Source organism: Micropterus salmoides, unplaced genomic scaffold, assembly GCF_014851395.1.
Source record: "Micropterus salmoides isolate LMB-PRFRI ecotype aquatic unplaced genomic scaffold, ASM1485139v1 Ms_hic_scaffold_2, whole genome shotgun sequence".
Taxonomy (NCBI): domain Eukaryota; kingdom Metazoa; phylum Chordata; class Actinopteri; order Centrarchiformes; family Centrarchidae; genus Micropterus; species Micropterus salmoides.
Window position 1 is genome coordinate 23401232 of NW_024041150.1, and position 24379 is coordinate 23425610.

The 24379-nt window shown below is 40.9% G+C and overlaps 1 protein-coding gene across 7 annotated transcripts in view; it reads left to right on the forward strand.

Annotated features, from left to right (window-relative positions):
• The window catches only part of LOC119912376 (adhesion G protein-coupled receptor L3-like), a 224473-nt gene that overhangs the window by 105950 nt on the left and 94144 nt on the right, over positions 1 to 24379 (forward strand). For 4 of the 7 annotated variants that reach the window (XM_038731552.1, XM_038731551.1, XM_038731547.1 and 1 more), the window contains exon 5: positions 9520 to 9629. In XM_038731552.1, coding sequence (XP_038587480.1) covers positions 9520 to 9629 — 110 coding nt within the window. Of the gene's footprint in view, positions 1 to 9519; positions 9630 to 22039; positions 22055 to 24379 lie in introns of all 7 variants that reach the window. The other 3 variants (XM_038731549.1, XM_038731546.1, XM_038731548.1) reach the window with 1 other exon arrangement.

A 24379-nucleotide genomic window follows, 5' to 3' on the forward strand; every position in this document is an offset into this window, starting at 1 on the left:
TATTCTTCTCACAGTGAAAGATTTCAAAACATGTCTTAATTAACTATTGTCTCGAAAAGCTGGTGGAAATAACTTTTTATCTGTACCCATTTTGACTTAGTAATAATCTGTCTCAAAATATTAATACCTGCTGCTTCTAATGACTCTATGCATACAAATTACATTTGTTCACATATCAGCTTCCAGGTTGAGACCTTTTATATAGGTTGCCAACTGTTTGTTTTGCTCTATAAAAAAAAATGCCATCCATACAATGCAAAAGCCTCTCAGACAATCAGCCTGTTACTTACTGATCATAACTGAGGGAAACTGCTTCCCCAAGGGAAATGATCAGACAATACAGTATATTGAATTTTATGAACTGTCACAAATTGTATGTTGAGTTGTCAGTCCTCCAAGGCAGAAATCCCTGTTGCCTTGTTTTAAATGAGGGCAGCTAGGGGATACACTGACAGGAGTGCTCTTGCTGGCATTTTAATTAGCCACCGTCGTAGCTGCTGCGTCATATAAATCACATATCTCTGCATGTATGATGACATAATTTACATACAACTCTGTTCCAGCAATTTCTCTAATTATGGCCACAGTATAAAAGGAGAGGTGATAATAATGGTGCTCATTTGTATGGAAAATGTGTAATTTCAGTAAACACTAGTGCTAGATTAATTCGCAGGATAAAATAAAGAAAAATAGAGTGAAGATAATGCATTATTTATTGGACTTTCCACTCTGGCTACAAGCTGCGATTCAATACATGTGTGTATCTGTGAGAGGAAGATTTAAACTAATATTGGCAGAACTTGGAATCACTATCAAGTTTAAACAAAACATTGTTCTTTTGCTCTCTTTTGAGCCGCGCCGTTTTCAAGATTTGTAACTCCTGACAGCCAATGGAAATGGCTGAGGATTATTCTGCTGAGTTTATCTGTGCCCTTTGGAGATGGAGCTCAGATAACTCATGTCTGTGCTCCACACCTGCCTTTGTCCCCGCCTTGAAAGCAGAGATGAGCTGTACATGTGAATGCATTGGTAAAAAGGGGTTGATGTCAAAGATAAATCAGTACAAGAGCTATTCAAAAGAATGGTTGCATATGACCGGTGTGTGAAAGAATACAGTTGAACTGCAGCAGCATGGTCTCGCTCATCTAAATTAGTCATCATGTAGGGCCAAGCTTTTATTGTGTAATTTAAATAATACACTTTCAGTATAAACTCTAACTGCACTCCCTCTATAAAAACAGTTTTACTGGATTTATATGGATCAGTAATCTTTTTTTTTTTTTCCTTCCTAATGTTGATTTTGGAAGCGTCCAACTCCCCCAGCACTCTCCTGCATGTGCCAGATTCAAACTTTAATGGAATTTTGGTGTGCACAGCCAGATAGATGTCTACAGCTAGTGCCGAATCACGGATTGACCTTTCAGGTGTAGAGAGAAATTGCATCACCTAATACCTGTTGTGGCACTGAAAGAGATTGATTAATTTCAAAGAGGCTAGCTGAGCAAGTTTGATCTATCTGCAGCCCGACTTCTCCTTCAAAATAACAAGAGGAGTCTTATTCTAAATTCTTGCAAAGGAATTGCAGCGGTTCTTGTGTCCCACAGCTTAAACAGATAGCTGTACTTTTAACCTTTATTCCTAAAAACAATAAACAAAGCTTGCTTTAACATGCTGAAAATGCGGCAAGATATATAATGTGTATGTGTGTTTCTATGTATAATATATATTTCATGCACATTTAATACGCTGCAAAAATATTCTGTCTTTGTTTTTGCTCTCCACTTGCACTAGCAGAGAGGTTTGGAGCAAGCTGTTAGGGTGACAGTAAACATCTACTGAGGAGCTCAGAGGTTTGTCTTCCTAGTATTCAGATTCCCGAGACTTAAGAGTTATTTTAGGTGTAGTAGCAGTCATTGGTGTCACAGAGTAGTGCAAATAAAAATAGGAAATCTTTCTCTGAAGACTTTTCTTGTTCAGTCACATCCTGTGTTACACTATCTAACAGGTGAAAATGCTTGTTCAATCTCACTCAAGAAATAATTTGCACTTGTTTCTTTTACATTAAGTGTCTATATGTCTTATGAGTGCTAGGAGAATTGTCCTTCCAGAAATGTCTGAAAACAGCCAACCTAAGGTAAATAAATCCCTCCTCAGAAGCAGTGCACGTCATGGGAGGAGTGCAGCCCCTGAGGTGATAACCTTTGTATGGCCTGACCTCAGATGCCTGTGTTGCCTGACAAAGCCTAGAAAAGTCTGTGCAGCTGAGTCAGTTTTTCTCCTCTTTACCTTTCTCTAAAAGACAAAATGGTCTTGAAAGTGAGAAGGGTGAAAATAAACAGTTTAGACATTTATGTGTACAGTTTCAATAAAGCAAAGGATATTTTACATGGTTTATTTTGTGGTTGTTTCATTAAACTAAAGTAAATGGGTAATTATAGGTAATTAAAATGCTTTAAATTTACACTCAAAATATTAGCACCAACATATAAAGAAACCAAAGTTCTGCTGCGCTGCATTCGGGCTCTAGATATTGCTGGAGGACTAAACATCTGCAGCTTGAACTCGCCATAACCGCTGCTGTGGACATTAGTCTTTTCCCTGCAGACTGTTTCCGTATAGTTGACATTGTTGTTGAATACACAGTCACTACAAGTTCAGATGTGCTAAAAAGAATCCCTGGATTCATTTCTTCTCCAGACTAAGTGGTGATAAAAAGTACATGAAGTGTAAAGAAAAAGGAATTACAGGCAGGATTCCTTCTCAGTTGTGGGCCACAGTAAGTGGGGAAATGTACAGATAGAACAAATCAGAAGATGGAAAATGTTTTGACCGTTGTTTATATTTGTCTCATCCATCATCGTGAGCCATAAGCAAGCCCAATCTCTCTTCTCAGTTACAAAATATTGTTTTAGTCATCACCTCAGTGAAAGTGCCCACTCGTCCAAACACGAAGCGAAACAGGAAAAGCATGTGTTTATCATGCAGAGCGTGTGCTTCACTTTAGGCCCTGGGACTCTAGCCAAGCAAAGGACTTCATAGATGAATCCATATACAGCCCCCATCCATAACGTCTCTGTATGAACTGTTGATCGTCTCTCCGCACATCCGCCAGAGTGCCACTGTATTTTCCTTAGCTTGTTCTTGCATTGGGATGAACTGTGGCTTATCTTCCAAATACAATATTAGAGAGGGGGGAAAACTGTGTGATGTAAAAATCTTATGAAAGCTACTAATCTGTGTGAATGGCGAAAAGAGATTATACTTGTCAGGAGGAGAAAAAAAAAAAAACGAGCTCAAGATGCTCATTTTTTTTCTTTTGAGAAATTGCATTTAATTTATGTAAACAGTGGCAGAAGTTGAGAGATTATCAATCTTGACCTTTGTTTCGACCGTCCCTGATGGAACTCTTATTCCATGCTTAATAGAGCCTGATTGAGGTTATTCATATAGCTCATGCACATAAACACTCCATAGTCTCTGTAATGAATAGGCACTTGGCACTTGATTCATTTCTGCTTAGTTCCGCATAGTTAATCCTATAAAAAAAGGAATATGGCTGATGTTTTGTCACACATAGTGTTTGCACAAACAGTGTGACAGAGCTTGATGTTTTTTCTATGTATGTTTCTATATAGCACGACGCTAATGCCACCCGGTAGGCAGGCGATGCTGCAATGTGTTAATCTTTAATGCAGTTGTCTCTATCGTCAGTGACTATACACATCTGCAATCACCGTTTGAACATGTATGCATGCGTGTGCGGTGCTATGTCAACTTGCGCTTGAGAACATGGAGCCCCTTCAGCAATGCACTTCAAATTCTGCACACCCACGCCGTTGTATTTGTGTTGTGTACATTCGCACTGCATCTTCCTCTTCTGCCTTTTAATCTGTGTTGAGGGGTCCTCCTGCTGCTTTGGAAACAAACTCTATAGCGCAATGTGTTGGGAGGACTCAGTGGTGCCATTATAGGGAATTTGTCAGCATATGCATATATGGGGGCATGTTTCTGTAAAGGGCCGTCATTATGAATGTAACAATGCTTCTGTGTGGGTTCAGATACAACCCGTGGGTTTTAAAGGTTACTTTTTTTTTTTTTTGGGGTAAGTGAAGGAAAACTTACACATATGGTGTACTTCCAAGTTGCCCTCAACCTTTTCACTCCTGACTGCTATGATAGAGCTGGTCAGCAGCCAACAAGACACTATGGATAATATGTGATGGATGGGGCTTCCAGTACAAACCAGGAATAGAGACTGACTTTCAAAAACAGGCTGGGGGAAAAAAACAGTCCTATACAAACATATGAGCAAGGAACTAGACAAACTATTAAACATTTCTCACAACTTCTCTCAAACTATTCTGTCATCAAAGATTGAGGATTTACTCTAGGATGATTCATTTATTCATGTGACTCTGTCGGTCTTTACTGCACAGTTGTGATGATGCAATCGAAGCAATCTTTCCAGCTGACATCTCGATACACGAGGCTGGTTGGTATTCAGGTGCACCTCATGGAATTCTCATTAAATAGGGACAGTGATCATAGGCATATGAACACCTAAGGCTGTTTTCTTTTGTCTCTTTGTCCTTTTATTTATATTCCAGTGCAAAACGCTTTTGCAGTATGCTTAGTAAAAATGATAGTGTGTACTTAAGCAGCGCAGAGGCCTCCACTGCATTGCACTCCTACAAGGTTTTCAGACTCATGATGGACAGTTTAAAAAAAAAAAAAAAAAATCCAAATGATCCATGAGTCAAAAATGGGGGGAGCTATCATATCAGTTGTGTCGCACCATCTGATGTTACAGTATAACCTTTTTTTTGCCTTTTGAAAAGCAACGCCAATAGAGCTTTCCTTTCCATATCGTTTTTGCCAACAAGTTATACTAGCCACAACCAATCAAAGCCACTGGACACAATGCAAGTAGTTACTACGACAAGCTCTAGTACCAGTTTACAAGAAAGTGTGTGCATGTGATATTGCAGTAGATGTCACACTGAAATGAAAAGCTTTGCCACTTTCCAGCTGTAGTTACTACCAACAAAACATGAATGTAATCTTTTTGTTTACATAATCCTCCCGCTTGAAACACCCTTTTAGTTTGTCCACAGCACTTGCGGCGAATCAGTTAATAAAATCTGTGTAGTTTCACATACGCCCGTCCCTCCAGAGTGGAAGCAGAGGCAGCACTTAGAGAGCACAGCTGTTAGAGTTTGTTTGATAATCCCCAGATTGAGGTACCTTTTGTGGTTACTCCCTATAATTGGAACATATACAAGACACATTATTCTATAGCAGCTCCACAACAGAGGACTTGATACATATGGTCTTTAACAAGCTTCTCTATTTGAACAATTCCTCTTTCTGTAAAGGAGCTACACTAGTCGACACAGATACCTTTTAACACTTCCTGGTTTTACTCACAAGAATGCACCATGCTGTAGGCCGTTGCTTCCCCTTGCAACATTTTCTTGAGATGGGAGTTTTGTGTGCTGCGCAGGAGACAGGATGAATGAGAAAAGATGGATGCTGAGGCGTGCAGCTGGGAAAGATAATGAATGAAGTCGACCGTTGGTGGCAAAGACCATCACTAAAACGTAATGGGTCCCAGCAGAGGGACGGGGATATTGACCCGTCCGTCACTCTCCGCTCTCCTCCCTCCCTGTCTTACAAATACAAACTCTCACGAGTGTGTACACAGCTTGACACACACCGACACACACTGAAGTGTTCACAAGGCAAACAGTACCAACATGCACTTTGTCTTTGCACACACACACACTATGTTCCTAAAGCACCTTGTGAATTCTTTTCTCTTCTTAACTCAAGAACTAATAGCTGTGTGTGTGTGTGTGTGTGTGTGTGTGTGTGTGTGTGTTTTTGAAGGTGGGGCACTTTGGACATGTTTGCTCTTTTTAACTGAAAGCAAATGGAGACTTTGTGCTCCCTGGCAGGGGCTGTTTCATCAAACATATCCAAACTGTGGAAGAACTCCAAACAGAAAGGGGCCCTTCAGAGCAGAACTACAGCTGAACCATCTCTGTTCTTATTTTCTTATTTGACTTACTTCAGGCAAACTTCTTTGATATGGATTCTATGAAAAATCACCCAAAGCCAGTTGCCGTGTTGGAAGAACATTCAGCATTGCATTTTTTTTTTTTATCTCGTGAACTTTTAAAAGCTGCCGAACCTTTTCTCTCCTTCCACTTGGTTGGTATTTTCCTTGTGATATAAATCACTTGAGTTCTGAAAGGGAACAGTGGTGCACACCAATTCTCTTTTATTACTCCCCAATGTAGACAAATCTGTCTAGCTTTGACAGCAGCTGCACCGTCCATGTCTTAGACTACTGGCCGTGTCCTCTTTGTCTTTCTCCTTATTTCATTCATTCGTTCATTCATTTATCCATTTGTTTATATTTTTATCCTGTGTCAGTGGTCAGTAGACTGAGGGGGCTCAACCCTCTTACATCAGAGGCAGCAGCAGGATCAGCCAGCGATTATAGTCATTACAGTTTGTGCTTACATAGGGCTCTTGTGCTTTGTGCCACATCTCCCCTTGTCAGCTGGCAGTCTGAGCTCTAATCTGCCGGTTATAACAAACAGCAGATGAGGGAACAGGAGGAAAAATGCTATAAGGGAGGAAAAGTGGGAATGCTGATATAAAGGGGAAGTTGGTGGCCAAATTGCAAAATTGAGTTTTGCGTCATCTTCTAGAATCTCAGCTCTGATAGAGGGTTACATATCCAGATGCTATCATTTTCTGTCATTGTGTCTCCAGTAGAGAAGTGATAACACATGTAATTGATGAATTACTGTTGTGTAGGTTTCAAAGATCATCCTTTTGTTTCCCATTTGCGAGTGGAAGCCAAGCTTCCAGCAAGGCGCCAATTAGAGTATTTGGCCTCCAGTAACTTCTAACCACCTGCTGAATTCTTCCTCCTATAGTGCATTTGTAAACCACATATTCCTATACATATTTAAATACATCACTCAAAGTGGATCCATTTCTCTCTTTCCCAGCCAGTTCAAAGGGCTCCATGAGAGCCAAGTGTCTGATGAAATCGTAATTACCCCCTAATTGGTAATTGTGAAGTCGTTGTGGCACGTGGTGCGGGCAGCTTCTCCCACTATCGATCTCCCTCCTACTCTGCCATTGATTTGCACTTGATACATTTAATTGTAATTATTTCTCTAACTTATATTATTCCCCCTGCAAAGATGTGGGTGCCTTCAGGACACTTACAGAAAACCAATCAGGAGGTATTTGTGGCCGCGTGTGCAAATTGAGGTAGAAATGCACAGCAGTGATAAAAGGGATTTTGAATATGGGTCAAGATAGATGTTGAGGCTCGGATTAAGTTTGCAATCCACGTTAAATACGCATTATGATGTTTAATCCCTTCGAGAGGAAGTTATTACAAACTATGATTAAAATTTCAGATTTGGTCCTAGCTTAACTTCTAGGGCAGTATCACTGAGTAAACAAAAACATATATTCATGTTGTCCACGCACAAAACAAGCCAACAATTATATCTATGTTGCTAAAAAAACAAACGTGTGTGTGTGTGTGTGTCTTAGCTCCAAACTCTAGCTAGCTATGTCTCTTCTATCCATCTCACTTCTAATTCTGTGTGGCACTTAATTTGTGTTCTCACCTGCTGATTGCCTCCCCCCCAATTCGAAATAGAACCAGAAAACCAGGAATTATTGTAAAGAGAAAGGTGTTGTGATGAGAAGGCCGCCTCTATAATTGTTTCTCAGTTTCATAGACTTGACCCCTTATTTATTTGACTGGCATTTACTGCCTGGGAATTAACTCTTCATAGGCAGCGACAGGCCGCAGACAGCTGACGTGAGTGAGTGAGTGAGTGAGTGGTAGAGGGTGATGGTGGGGGTGGCGGTGGGGCTGGGTTCATGAACCCATAAAGCTCGCATGGGAGAGACTCTGCAGACCATATCTCATTACTGGGTTGGCTTGAAATGAGATGAGCCCCTTTTTGCTTGTCCCTCACTGGTTCGATTGATTAGTCGGCAGCCAATCAATGTTAATTAAGGTGTAGAGAATCCTTTATTGTGGAGTATGAATCATTGTGTCAGACCCCGCCTTGACCTTCACAAGACTTGCACTGTGAACAGCCTTGCTGGGGGAATAAATACCTTTTATATATTGCAAGATAATGGTAGTCCGTAAATGAGTATGGATTTGATGGACAGCGATCCTGGATGTACTGTAGCTTGTAGCACGAGTCACCATCATGAAGATCACACACACAATAGGTGCTCAAATAGAGATTGGGGCGACCTGACTTTCATTTTGCAAACAGATGCAAAGCACCAACAGATCAATACGTCAAAACATTTAAGAGTTAATGTTGTGAGATAAGTGTTGCTATTATGTGTGGCGAGAGGCTCTCTGTGCATATGAAGTGGGGCTTTGATTGATGACTGCCAAAAACAAAATGGCACATGAGAACACCACCGGCACCATAATTGTATTTTTTAATGAAGACCTACATTTCATGTTGGAGCTGATTTCGCACTCAGTTGATTGTGTCTACCCCCCCACTGCCATCCATCATGCAGTAATAACAATGTAACCTGTACATGGTTTAAAGCCTGGTTGTAGGTCCATGATGTCCAACTCTACTCCTCCACAGAAAGATGAATTTACCCATGACATTTGCCTCCAGAGCCTAAAACGAATAGTGAACGCCACAATTTCTTACATTAAAAATGTCACACAACTCTTCTCCGTTCAACTTATTCTCCGTTTCATCTTTCCTTGTATGTAGTCCATCAGTTGGTCAATGTATCTAAAGCAACCTTAGTCACCCCTTCAAACTTGCTTATACAAAATACAATTTCTCTTACATAGAGAGATAAAACAAGAAAAATACAGATGTCCATAAATGATATGCCATACCACACTGCAACTAATATTTCAAGATATATATTCTTAAATTCAAAACTTAACCCGTCAGATTGAATCCCATTGTTTCAATTCAAAATGGCAAAAAATATATACTTTTGCAGCCTAAAACACAGTACACTTCAGTCTATGCCATCTCTCCATGCATTTTTTAAATAACCCTATCAAATTTTAAGGTCAGTCTACATCTGACCTCAACACTTACATCCAACTGTTATTCTTAAATAATATAAAATCTAGTCCTTGTTCAAGCTTCTCGGGCTGAAAGGGGTACTCCAGCGATTAAATGCTTCACTTTTATTTTCACAAGCTAAGTAGCACTTCCCACGACAATTACAGTGAACCTGATAAACAGTGGAGCACACCTCAGTGCCCAAATATAAACATTTGCTGATTTCCTATATATATTTAAGGGAAGACTGGGTGAATTATTTCTATGACCAGTTATAAACGTTATAATTGCTGCTACATAATTAAATACTTTCAACTTCATTAACCACATTAATCATCTGACTAATGTGCTGCTATGTACTGTGGCCTTTCAGAAGGACAAGATTGTCTCATGTTGCTTTCTCTGTTTTCAGATGTAATAACCGGACCCAGTGTGCTGTTGTGGCTGGACCAGATGTATTTCCTGACCCTTGCCCGGGAACCTACAAATATCTGGAAGTCCAATATGAATGTGTACCCTACAGTATGTATTCCTTAATTCCCTCACACTCTTAAGCACCTCCTAATGCTCTTACTCATTCTCATTTCCTCTTAACAGCAGTGACTCATCAACAACCCAGTAAACATCCATGCTGGTGATGTTCCAAATGTTCAAAAAGACCTTAAATGTGTCATCCATTATAGTAGAACACATTAAGACGGTGGATGTGGAGACGAGTAATGATTCTCATGATCCAAAAAATCTGACACCTTGTATGAGTACAGGAAATATTATTGACAGTGTTTACATGTGATAAAAGATACATTATATCAGTGTGGAGGAATGTTTACCCACAGATGCGATACTGTTGTTTGTTGTAACTGACAGGAGATCAACACTTTCTTTAATATTCTTCATCCCGTATTATCAATTACGTTTTGTAATATAATGATGTTCTTCTGTAGGGTATTGGTTGTGTAATTTATGTGAATGCAATAATGTATTTAATGTAGATACAGTATTAAAGTGATACAATAGGCACATCATTTGAGACCAATGTAGATTTGTCATCCAGAATAATGCCACTGTGTGGGAATTATGTCAACACCATGCTAAAAAGAATCAAACTGCAGTTGTTCTGTCAGAGACAGTGTTAGCTGCTTTTCATTTTCAGATGGTGCTTGTCAGTACCCTCCCATCAGCTCCCCCCTTCCCCCACCAGTTCACAGTACTTTAATATCTTTGAGGAATCATGTCTGATCATGTCATGTATCTGTTAGCTTAACAGCGAGAAAGGCCATTCATCTAAATGAAACATACTTGTTGTTTTCGGTTCAGTTCAGCTCAGTGGACGCCAGTTAATGTTCAGACCAGTGAGGCATCTCTGAAGTAAATAAAAAAGGTTTTAATTATTGCAGCAGGTGAAAAACAGTGTCAGGCTGCACATAACTTGAGTGGAAACATTTGGGCGGGGAATGGAAAGATCAGCGTGGGGTAACAGGATGAACACACAGAGAGGAAGTCCAGGTGAGGCTAGAGGAAGTGGCATGGACATTGCCATATGACCTTATGTATTGTGTTAAAATGACCTTTTGAAGTGGAACACCAAAGACACAGTAATTATGCCTGGCGGGAATCCTGACATGTTGTATGGCTTGCTCAGAAATGATATAAAACTGGAAATATTTGGTCATGGGCATTTATCTGTCTTGTCTGCAGCTGCTGGGTTCAAGCGGACTCTAATAATTCAAATTTAAATCAAAACCATCTTTTTAACATTTGATGTCCTTACATGGCTCTCTCAGTAGCCTGCCTGATAGGAGCTTTCATGTTGTGAAGTAAAACCCATTTCTACCTGTGATCCAGAGCTGGCAGATGGCTCTTTTTTTACCGGACTCTTTTTGCAATATGCACATTTTGCTATCTTGGCCACACAGTGTCAGTGTCTTTCCGAGGTGTCGATGTAGAACACTGACCCAACTGAAGATACAGCACTACAGTTACACAACTTTTTATCAGCCGTCTGCGTGCTTTGCTTTGAGTGCCAAATGTGGACTTTTGGTTCAAAATTGTTCCTATTTACTACAAGTTTGCCATTGCTTTATCATTTGGTCCAAAAATTACATACCTGAGGAAGCCAAGATGGACTTGTTTTTTCCATCTACTCAGATTTTGAAACTAGCATGCCATTGTTTTAACATCAAGGTTTATCTGTAGAAGCCAAGATGGACATTGTCCCAGTGTTGGGAACTGGCACTGTACAAGTGTTTTTTTACCCAGCATAGTGAGGGCATTAGTGTGGGAATATGTCCATGTTCTTGGTCTTTATAGTCTTGCTCTCTTCATAGTCAAAAAGTGTTCATTGCCAACTATAGGGTGAAAGGAGTGATCCTGCTTGACTTTTTCCTAATCCCACACATGGGACCTGTTCATAATAGCCACTCCCATTCCATCTTAAACCCATCACTTTCACTTTAAGTCACTTTTTAAAAATGATGTTATGGACATGGTCACACATTATGGCTGTCCATAGTGCCTTAATTTGCCCGACCCGCCCCGATCCAGATCACACAATGTCATAGCCCTTCTGTCGCATGGGAATCCAGCGGGATCCACCCATCCTACGCTGGTTCCATTTCTTTCATGTAAGGCTACTGTTTTTCCTTTACTGAATGTATATGACATACTCACACATAATGACAACATGGGAAAATTCTCCTATCCAGTGCGGAGGCAGGATTTTGCTACCTGTCCAGATACCTGTGAAACAATGTAATTGCTGTCCGATCCCATGGAAATTCCTTGAGACCCATGGGATTCACAGCATACCCATTCAGTCTTAACTACCCACCTTCCACCATCTTTTTAATAATATGCTCAAATTCCTTAACAAAAGCCAAGTCAAACACAGAACAGTCTGCCTGAATTGTTGGAAAACTGCTTCTGGCAGCTTTGTTCCTGTAATGTGGGGGCCGCTTTTTAGGGCGCACCGGAGAAGGAAACGGCGGTACCGTCTGGTGTAACTCTGGATTGTGCCCAGAACCATCAAAGGATAAAGAAATCTGCTGGCAATGCATAAACATTGCAGAACTCATGGAGGCATTTATTTGTATGTTGACCGCTGAAGCAAAGTGTAATCACAGTCAGTCACTGGAGACCAACTTTGACACGCGTTTTATTGCAGGGTGTGAATGCAATTCATCTGTAACAGCCCACTGGACTCGCTTTCTACCTCCCAAATAAGGCAATCAAATCCTTTTGGCTGGAATGAGCCAACTTACATTTTTACCACCTGTCTTTCACAATTGATCATGACACTCTAGATCAATGGACGTTGAAATCTCCAAAGGATACATGCAAAATAGCTTGGACTGGTTTGCTCATTTATTTGTGACAAATACTCAGGTATTTACATTGGCAAAAGGGATATGGTTTGGGACATGGCAGCTCAGTTGTGGATGGGCTTTCAACACAAGTCTCCTTACCGAGTTCCTGAGACAGACTGAAGGATTTGAGTGTCTAATAAAAGAAGCAGCCACCCATGACTCCAACTCTCCTTCAGTGGTGGAGTCTTGACTCTGTATTCCACTGACAACCTCCCCATCTCTGCCCTTCTACTCTTTTTCTCCCAAGTCTCCCTCGCTTTCACTTACATTTTGTCTTCAAGTGCTCTCACTTCTTTTTCCCCCCGCTATACCCCTTTATTTGCTCCCTCTGTTCCTTCACTTCGCAATCTCAACTGCCCCTCCTCTCTTCTCTACCACCTTCACTGACAGCTTTTATCTGTATCCTGCTTGGGGAGCTTTTTTTCTTTTAGGATAAATTACCGCTCTCTTCTCCATATCTTTATAAGCCGGGGGAGATTGTACAATCAGATCTGCCGTTATTAATGGCAGAGGAGTGTGCTAAATCGATGAACACATGCCACAGATATAATATTGATTTTATTAATTTGCGATTTGATCTGCTCCATCAGTTGTGATGGGGGGGGGGGGGGGGGGTTACAGCAATTACTACTTAGAGTGCCAGTGCTGTGTGGCAGTGTCACAGCACAAGGCATCATATTCATCATTTCTGCTACCGTCTGAATAATTATCTGATTTGAGCTGTGTGCTTCTTGTGAGAGGAAATAGCACTTCGAACAATGAGGGAGGTAAAATAGCACTGATAGAAAGGGGGATCAATAAAGAAGAAACTGATACATAATGGGATTTTCACCAAAGAAGTGCTTAATACATAAAGCTAAATAGAATTTGCTTATATTTACCCCCAGTAAATGGAGCCATGTGAACATCAGGGGACACTCATTTTTCATCTGCCAGACGACTCCTTCTTCTTTGTACGAGTATAGTTTGCACATGTCCCCCCATGCACTTTACAGATTAGTAAGGCTGCCCCCTGGCAGAAAAGATGTGCTGACCATTTATGATGACTCATAAACATGACCGTGCTCCAAAGACTGACATCTGCCTCTGCCCCGCCCTCTCACCTTGACTTTCCACGGTGCAGTGGAGCGATGCGCGTCTATTCTCTTAGTGCCTTATTAAAGCCCTTTCTCCCTCTCTTGCTCCGTCTTCCTCTCAGTGTAACTTTCACTTTAACAGTTCCTCGCAAAGGTCGAGCTCATAAGAGGTCAACACAATTGTGTGTCTCTGTCCTACCCACCCGGTGTTCTTCCTCACCAGTAATGAAGCACTTACATCCCCTCGTTGGCCCCTCAAATTCCTCAGACTTGTCTTACAAGAAAGAGCATTTAAACCTACGTCAGCATGCTTTGCCTTAGAGTCTTTCTGTTGTTGGCAGCTTGCTGTTTCTTGTCCGTCTCCCGTCCATCAACTATCTCCCTCCAGTAATTAGATGTACCTTTGTGTGTAGTTTCCATGGCAAATTGACTGATTTGGTCCAGGCAAACGGTCAACCCCCCCCCCCAAAAAAATTGAGGTAGGGGATAGTTCGCTTTTGTTCTGTTCACTTTTCAAAATTGACACTTCAGTGTGTATGACAGATGAGGTGGAAGGAAAAGTGAGAGACAGAAAGGCACAAGAAGAGAGAACAAAGGAAGAAAACCTGCTGGCAGTCTGTTGCTATACATAAGCCACTAGTTCCCCCCGCTGTTTGTAGCTAATAAGGACAATGTAAAATCCTGTCTCACACAGTGGGATCCAGCTCAGCCCCTGTCAGATATTTCTCACACTTTGGAAGCCGAGCCAGGACATATAATCATGCAATCAATTCTCCGATTTTGAACGGAGCGGTGTAATCCTGAGCTCATACCTCATAGAAACTTTCCATGTAATATGCCGAGTTCTTTTATTTCCAACTTCCCAAATTGGCTTTTAATTCATTTTGCTAATAAAACACACCTAGCGAATAATGGAGTAGATTGTTTTGGCAAGTTCTGCTCAGCACCTGCTACCAATCTCTGTCCTTCTGTGTTGGCAGGTGAAACCATGAAATTTATGCTCTACACATGGCTATCACTTACAATGCAGCTTGGGCAGAGTGTGGTGTGATTACAGCGCCCATTATTGCAGTGGTCACGGCTAAGGTAAACACCACCTGTGTGACCAGGATGGGACTTCATGGCTGTAGTGTGTGGATACTGCGATTGGTTCTGTGTCTCATCAGGTTAGCTCATTTGTTTTAATGTCTCTGCACATCTCAGGATTTTGGATTATTAATAAAAATCATAGCTCAGCCGATGTACAGATGGATAGATCGCCTTTGATATTGGCTCACTCAGTATTCAAACATCACCAGCAGTCTACTATCCAAGCACCCAGGCTGTTCTCCTTGCCTTGGATAATCTTGCAGCAACTTTCAAGCTTCTTGAAGAGTAGATTGCCCCGTTGATGTTATCAATAAATCTACTAAGCAGATTTTATGGAAGTTCAGCGGCTTTTTGCCCTTGAGCTTCCCCAATCCAAGTTCATCAGGTCTAGTGTGGGAGTCAACACTGTGACAGCAGATACATCACACAACCACACCCTCCCCGCTCTCTCACTGAAATGCCAGTGAGCATTAGCTTTCTTGTTCAGACAGCTTTTTTTTCTCCTTTCTTCTCCCCACCTGAATGACCAGCTCCACTTCTTCCCATGTGTGAAGGGGGCCTGTAATGCCATCACATCACTCGGTGACAGCTGACCACTCCCTAACCCACACAGCAAGCTCTGATGACTATGGCGTTCTGTCACATATCTCACAGGCCACATTCACGCTGGCAAGATTGATCTTGTCACAAGAGATTGGTTTTAAACTATGCTTAGCAGAAACATTGTTTTGTATTCTTTTTTTTTTTTTTTGCAGTGATTTACCCTTTTGCATGTTACAGTGGAACTGAAATCACTTTTAGTCATCATGTATTGCAGTGAGAAATGATGCAAAAGTGATTTTTTTCATTATTGAAAGGAAGAAAACAAAGGTCGTGGGCAATATATTGGAAATGCTCCTTTTCCCTCAAGCCCCTGAGTGAGCATGTCAGTCTCGGTGCTTGATGGAAAGTTTAGCTAGCAGGCTCATTTGCTGCAGCATACGGAGACGCAATGTGAACAAACGTGGGCTGGTCTCTGTAGCTTACAAGCCAGTGACAGACAGCATTTTGTGTGCAGCGATTTTAAAGAACAGGGACCACACCAGTATCTACACTGACTGATGTTCAGAGTTTTGCAAGTTTTTTTTTTTGACCAGTTTAATGTTCATATGGTTACACCTGGCTAGCTAATGTCTGTCCAGCCTTTAAACTGATTTTGTTTGTTTGGTAGATCAGTCAATGAGCTAAGGTGCACGACACGGCATGTCATTGTTTGTAGATGAGAAAGAGGCATTAGCTAGAAAGCTAATGTGCGGTGCTGCTGGTCAGAGAGGCTCTTGCTGTCTTGTGTAGCAGGCTGTTGTCTGTCTACCTGTGACTCAATGGTGATGTGACTGCTTTCTGCAAACAAGGTTTAAAATTAAATTAATTGATTGGATACAAGCTAAGAAGAATGCACAGGCAGGAGTGCAACTAAGAAACCAAAGCTATAACATACGAATTTATCCCTTTTGGATACAGATTTTTTTTTCTCAAAGGACATGTTTACAGATCCGACAAATGTATGTAATGTGTAACCAAATGTGTAATCAAAATGTCGTATATGATAATTCAATTAATGTTCAATGTAACGAACTCTGTTGGAAATGCAGCTCATTTCTGTAGTTTTTAATTACAGTTTTTTGGAAATTGTTTGTTTAGAAAACTGATTTTAGTTAAACGAACACAGCATGATCATATTCTCATTATACTTTTCAAATAAAAAGTTGGGAAACAATATTTGTATTCATTTGTATTCTCCCAGCCGTACTTGTTTACTATTCTCAAATAGAAAATAAAAGTTTTACCTCCATGATTTGATAACACATAAAGTGGCTGTATATCTACTGTTACGGGATGTTTACGTTTTCATAATAAAAGTATGGTAGTGTAAAATATAAGGAGTTTTGGGGGGGTTGTATAAACAATGGTCCATCTCCAGAGAGAAAAAAAGATATAATTTTACCAGTTGAGAGGCAAGATATTTGCACGTGGAGGCTGTGGTTGCCAATGTGGATAAATGGTGGTGATAAAGGGGTGGATCTGGATGTGTGGAAATTGTTTTCCCCCACAAATGGTTTACACCGGCTCATTCAGCTTATTCAGCTATCAGGTTCTTGTTCTGTATTGGCTTCTCCTTTGCTCAATAGCATACATACAGGGTCATCCTTTCTTTTACACTCAGACACTCCAACATATTGGAATAAATGCTCTTACATGCTGTACAAGCTTCTAGTAATGTTCATAAACACTGCCATTTATATAACACAAGCAACGCTTTTATCTCAGTGTTTCCTCCAACAGCTACACACACACACATTTACTCAGGCACACATATCTGAAAGAGTTGTTGGGGTGCCAAGAGTCGAGGATATAGCACTAATTAGAGATTGGTCTCTTCGGGGGGTCTCTCCTTTTAATGATCACCATATTAATCAAAGCTCCTTCTTCATTTCCTTGTATTTTTTTCCCCTTTCTTTGTTCACCGGTGTTCCACCACGTCCAGCCACACACCAGACTAAACACCCTCTTTCTTTTCTCTGCACCCCCCACAATTCCCCCCATCCCTCTGTTCTCCTCCATAATTTCAAGGTCCTTGAAAATCAAGACATATTTTAGGAGATGCAATTAGGTTATTTCTGCTCCAGTTGCCGTCATGTTCCACAAAAAAATGTATTTAATTTTGTTTTGCCTAGGCTGCACTCGTCTTTTTTCTCCCTCTGTTGGTCGGTCCCACGTGGGTAGCAGGTTGGAGGAGCGCCAAGTCCTTGCACCTGTCTCTCAAAAGAGAGAGACACACACACACACACACATACACACACACACAGCATCATGCATTGTCAAGGTTATAAGATAGCATAGCAGCTTCCCAGTAGGAGGGAGAAAGAAAGCGATGGCGGCAGAGAGGAGACACTAGGGAGGAGATTGAATAAGTACGAGAAAGGAGCACAAAGAGAGCAGACAAGTGGTTGAAAGAAAAAGAGGGGTGCTGAGAAATGGAACCTGTAATGATGGTATGGGAGACTCATGAGCACCAACTGAGGGAAATGATAGGGGGGAAAATGAGGGAGATGAAGAGAGAATACAGAGGAAGAGAGATGGCAGCCTGTGTGTCCTCCCCCATCCTTAGGCACATGCTATTCAAAGCCCCGTAATTTGTGTCATTAATTAAAAAGCTGATGGGATGGAGTTAAGGGGTTTGCACTCTGCAACTCCTCAGTTGAGAGAGAGAGACGGGGAGGGGGGGGAATATTGCAAAAAATATTGCCGCAATTCCGCCATGAATCTCTATTAGCGGCTAATGATACCATTCTGATACCTCTCAACCATTAGTGTGAAATTGGGAAGCGTTAATTATTCAAATGAGAATCCATATAGCTGCTGCTCACATGACAGGGTCACAGTCGCAAAAGGTCCCCATTGTTCGCTGCTCAGCATGTGTCTTAAACGGGAGGTGTAGACTACAATAAGTATGCAGAGCGACTTGTCAGGTGAAAATTATATTTGAAATGATGCTTTATCTGAACAAATACAGTATGCAGTGGCAATATAATTGAATTTTATAGGGTATGGTATGGCTGAACGGTAGGGTGCTTTGGAAGCGTTCTGCCTACATTATCTTCACTGTCGAGGCTGAATTATGTGCATACAAGCAAAACTCTTTTTGCATTTATTGGAAATTTTTGATTATAATGATAATTGTGTAACCATGAAAAAATATGTTCTTTTAAAAGGAAGCCGCACATGTAGGTTGCCTGTTCAGCTTATTAAATTTGGTAGTGACAGCTTGACCAATTAGGTAAGCTGCAGAATCAGCCATGTTGCCTTTTCCGGCTTTGTGTTTGGCAGGGTGAACCACACAGCAGCCAAACTGTTAGAAGCTGCATGCACACGGTTCAGTGAGTTATTGTTTTGCCCAAACCGGTTGCCAGGATTTGCCCCAACCTGGCCAAACAATGTATTCACTTAAACTATGGCGTGGTACAACACATATCTGATTGGCTGCTTCAAGAAATGTCATAAAAGCAAGCTCTTTTTCTGTATTGGGAAGTGAATGAGTAGCATTGAGGTGTCTTAGAGCAAGGCACTTAAAGCCAAACTTCTTCTAAGTGGCGAAAAGATAAGAGGGCTTGCACTGGGCTCCTTCCTTCCTTGTTGGTAAAAAATAGCCTTGTCAAATCTATCTAGATAACTGATGTACAATACCAAAACTTTTGTCAATTGGTAAGCTCAGGAGATCTTTTAATGTTTAAATTTCCCCTTGCCAATGATGACATTTCTTTCTTCTGGTTTGCTTTGGCATCCAGGGAAGGATGATTACAGCTGGTCCCTTTTTTTTTCCTCTAGGAAAATGTGCCAGACCCGTTGCGATTCTCGATGAGACATCCAACTGTCCTGCCCCTTTCAAATCCATCAAATTGGTCGTCATGTTTAAGTGGCAGTTGAAGCCACACATGCCCCTGAAGTTGCTGCAATGTTAAGAGCTTCCAGGACCTCTCCACCCTTAAACTCTGACCTGGGGGTCGTATTTTTTCACATTTGCTCAATCCCATATGTACTTTTAAATAATTTGATGGCCACTCAATGCTTATCATCTCTTATTAAAATAATTAGATCATTACCCCATTCAGTGTTTGAAAGTTGAATTCACTGAAGCACAGTGTGTTGGAGAGTGGTGTGATTACCATTAACATCATCGTCATCAGACAATTCAGTGGAGAGTGTCCATTAATTGTATTTCTGTATACCTCTCAATGAGTAGACGACAGGTGAATAGCTGCTGTTTTTGCCCTCAGTCATTAAGAAAACAGATCACGCATAGTAGAAGGAACACTGAGGGACATGCTAGACTGTGTTCAGCATATAAGCCATTAAATGATGTCTCCTGAAATATCAGGGCAAGGCTTTATCAAGAGCTTTGAAATACAGACACAGAATCATTTTTATCATGAAGAGGTAGTCCAAGGTCTATTATGTGGGATGGAGGAGGATTTAACCCTTTCTGATAGAGGTAAGAGTGGCCCTTTATTTTAAAATTTTTATTTGTTTGCATAGTTTAGTAGTTTCAGTCTTCTCAGACATCAGTGAGGGGAGTGAGAGACAGACAAGGAGAATGGAGAGAAAAGCATGAGATGAGAGAGCTAAGTGCTTTTTAGTGACTCAGTGACAGCCGTGACCAAAATCGTATTAAGGTCACAATGGGGGTGGTGGGGTGGAGCAAAGAAGCTTTTCGAAAGAATCAATTCTCCGTCTCACTCTACTTTTCCCACTGCTGCGCTTCTATCCGTGACACCTTAAACACGGATCTCTGAGGCTTGTATCGCCCTTGTATCTCAGCATTTACTGTATTTGTATTGAAACACGTGACATGAACAATGAGTGATCTGAGGGGATGACCTTGCTGCATCCGGCGACATCTTCTGGTCAAGCGAAGGGGCCACATACAGTAGCCCTGGGAAATGGCGTATTTCCTTGTCAGGGATTTCATCCGAATCCTTTACTCCCTTCTCAGACCATCTCTCCCGGCAATTGCGTCGTATACCACTTCTCACATCCCCACCGCTAACGCCTTTTTCTGTAGATCATTACCCTCCTATCGCCTCGCCACTGTTAGCGATCGCTCAATCAGAAATGCCGGGCTCCCCGTGGTCCCTGTTGTGTGGCCGTTGCTCACGGGAGGTGAAGAGGCTTCGATCGGGGACGTTTGGCTGTTTACTTTGACTTGATCTATGGGGTCCACATGCAGTTCCGAGTTATTGGCAAATTTGAGTTGCCAGTAATGGTGATTCAGATGTAACCTAGAGCTATTGTTGCCCAGGCCCAGTATGGACTTATCGCGTTTCAGTGACAGCTGGAGTGTTTGCTGTTGATGAGGTGCTGTGCTGTATCAGTGTACAATTTTATGATCTGACAAACACAGACAACTTGTTGAAAGCCTCTCTCTTGCCCATTATTTTCTCTCCTTTTGCTTTTTCCCTCGCCTGATTCAGCTCCCCCTTACGCTTTCTGTTTTTTCATTGCATTGCATTGCATTAATATTGCTCTCCTCTAATAACTTCCCCATCTTTCAAACTTTACCCCACCTGCTCCTACCCACTGACCTCCATACCTCACTCTGTTGCACTCTCCATTTGGAGGAGAGGACTCTTGTAAGCCCTGGTAACAGAGGTTAATCCTCTCTTATTAGAACCGGGATTACTGGAGGGGAAGGGACAGGACCTGCAAAATGCCTTGACTGACATAAAAGGCTTGTCCACAAGAGGAGGCAATACATATACTGTAGAGAGAGTTCAGATGTAATAACCATAGCCGTTTTTCAACAGGCTGTCAGTATACTTGTTGAGCTGTAGAATCGAAACCTTACACTTAGTTACACCTGTTGCTTTTCACTTTTAATAAAATTGGTCAAGCATGAAAACAATACTAAGTCTTGCCGGTAATCACTGCATACAAGTATATATTGTATTTTTGAAGCTCAAATGACGATGTATAATGTGAAAGTGATGACTCTTAGTGAATTATCACCCTGTCATTTAAGCATCTTTTAGCTAATTGTTTTTGGGTGTTTAGCCTGTAGCATTACAGTTTTAGTTCGCAGCTAGCTGGTGGAAATAGCATAGCATTTAGCAGCTTAAGAGCCATATATACCCACATAGGAGATGGGGGAGACCAAAACAGAGCTAAAAGGACATTGGACTTACATTTGTGAGGCGGTCACGACTTTTGTTCAGCGCTGGATATGTAAACATGGAACAGTTTGCTATCATGTTAGCAATACCAGCAGGTTCTGCTGTCCTGCATAAACAAAAAAGTAAGTTAGCAGGTTTAAATGTAGATCTCTGTCCAGACTAACTCAATATCAAGAATTATTTTCACCACTGACGGGGTCTTATAATTTAGGTATCTAAATGATAGCTTCATCAGTCTGTTGAATGACAAATTATTAGTTTAAGACTACAGCATAGTTTAGTACAAAATGTACCCAATTTGCATGTGAGGCCATTTGTTCTCCCAGTTGTACCTTTAACTCAAAAGCTTACCTGTAAGCAGCCATATGGTTGAATGATTTTATGGCTGTTGAAAAAGGCGTGTACTGTGCTATCTGTTTTACACATTCCCATCACAGAGCCATCACTGCAAAAAACATTTTGTACAATTTAAAACCTGATTAATCTGTCTTTTTCCTACAGGCCCTTGTGTGACACCGTACTTGCTTTAGTACTTCTTAAAAGCTTATGATTGAATGTTTTGTGTGCCTATTCCACTAACCCCATGCTCTTCTTGTAATGCTGTGTGACTGTAATAAGGACTTTTCCAAGTTATCACATCAATAATCTGTTCTTAATTTTTTCTTTATTTCTCTCCCCTTCATGCCTAAAAATAGAAGTGGAACAAAAAGGTAACTAAATGCCAACAACTTTTCTTTCTCATCTGCATTTTCATTTGGGCTAATGCTTTTTTAAAATTTGTTTTTGGCGGGGTGACGGGTTGCTGAAGCACTTTTCTGACATTTTGTAGGTTTGTGCTCATTGTGTGGTTCATTGGTAAGGTTGAACATGTCATTCATGGGGAAAATGAAATTGCTCATATGCCTAATGAGCAAAATCCTTTCTTTCATTTCACCCTGTGCATGCTGCAGCATCCTAAACCGTGAATATTGCACTAGACCCCTACCTTCATTCTGTGTCCTTCAACAGCATCACAGATTGATAGCTCTTTTGACATTGCCACAAATATGAGATTTCTTTAGGGTAAAGTCATTACAGAGCTGCTCTCCAGTGAAATCCAGTGACCCTGGGATGTTTTTATTCCCTGTCATAACTGAAGATTATTCCAGCTCTGCTTTATCAGCTGCATAATATTAAAAGAGAGGGCTATACGGGGTGATCAATAGGTTGTCCAATAAGCTGTCAGCATTTTTGATTATAGCTCTAACATGATGATTGCTATAACCCTCAGGGGCTCACTAGTCAATACAGTATAGCAGTCGCATTCTTACCTTATCAGCACTGCATGATGCAGCAGAACATATGCTAAATTTCCACTTGTGCCCCAGGAGCATTGTGTATTGTTACCTTTTTACATGAGCTGGAAATATGTCCTTTGTCAGACGTTAACTTTGAAAGCGGATTTAAGTCAAAGATGGAAAAGGAATTATTAAACAAGAGTCAGGAGTTCTGCTTTAACAGCTATGCAATAAATGTTAAGTTTCATAGTAGTCATTAATTAATGACATCTCACTGAAATCTGTGGCAAAGAGAATGAGCGATGAAGGTGAAAGTGGAGTTGAAAAACATTTTCATACTTTATAGAGATGACTGTGCTGCTGTGGTAACAGAGTTTGTGAAATTCCCCATGAAGGCCATGATTGCTTTTGTATCACTTCTCTAATTTTTCATTCACTCCTCCATCTTTGTGCTTACATCCTTCAGAAGCATACTTGGCATACAACCTCCTTAGAGCCCAGTGTGCTGTCAGTACAAAGCTTACCTACTCTGACCTTGTACCCTAGCACAACTCATCCTTTTCAACCGTAGGAACAGCCCTCTTAGCATTTAGCCGAGCAACCGTTGAGATGTGTGCCAAGGCTCTAAGTCAACGGGATGCATCTCGGCCCATTTTTCACCTGCAGGTAGACAACATGTTTAATCTTAAGAGATTACAAGGGAAAGAAGCCTCTGTTTTCACCGTCTCTGTCTCCTCCTTCTCCTCGGAGCGTTCAGCTTCTACCTCTCGACGGATCTGCGGCTAGAACCTGTCAGCGCTGTGTCAGGCTCCTAGCCCATTACTGTGAAAGGAGCCTTCACACACACTTTGTTTTTAAATGTGATGTACTGTGGGCCAAAACCTGTGGGAAAAGGGAAAACTGCACTGTCTCTATTCTATATATTATTCCTTTCTATCAGACATAGCCAGTATTTTTTTTTCCCTTTGCTAGTTGATGATTTCCTTTTTCTTTTTTTTTTGGTGAATATAGTAACAACATACATATGTAATTTTGTTTTATTTTGATATTCGTTTGTAGCTTTAAGATTAAAGCTAGGGTTGGGTTTCGGGTTGGGGACAGTAACTTCTCACTGTCTCTTGCTTGTCTCTTTCTCCTAAGTTGCCCCTACCCTATCTTTAAAATGTGAATTTACATGCTTAACTTATATTTATTGTTTTCCTGAATTCAGATATCAACTTTGTGGAATGACAGAAAATGATAATTGCCTCAGTGTAGGATGATCGATATTGAATTGAAATTAGCTTTTGCAAATGGTGCCCACTATTGACCTGCTCCAGCTATATTGCCTTTGCCTGGCTTTATCTGATTTGAGTACAAACCAGTTCACATTTAATTAGTTTACTGTGTGTGGTGTTGTAAATCATGCCGTAGACTAAAAATGTCATGTGGATGAAATAATGGACAGGCAGTCATTATATAGATGATGTAATTACTGTATTTTCTTGTTTTGTTTTCTTTCTACCTAAGGGCTGGCTCGGCCAATAATAGCAGCGTAGCTATTTGTCAAAATCTCTTAACTTTGGTTTTGTGTGTTTAAGAAAGTTTATGAAGAACTACTACCAGGGCGTTTTAATGTAAGAAAAGCATGAAACCTGGTGCAATTATTTTTTAATTTAGTAGATGTTTACAGAGAAGCCATTATGTAAAGGGAAGCAAGCTAAAGGAATAACATGTGTCTAAGTGCATGTGGGTGAGTCAGTCTGTGGTAAGTTTAAA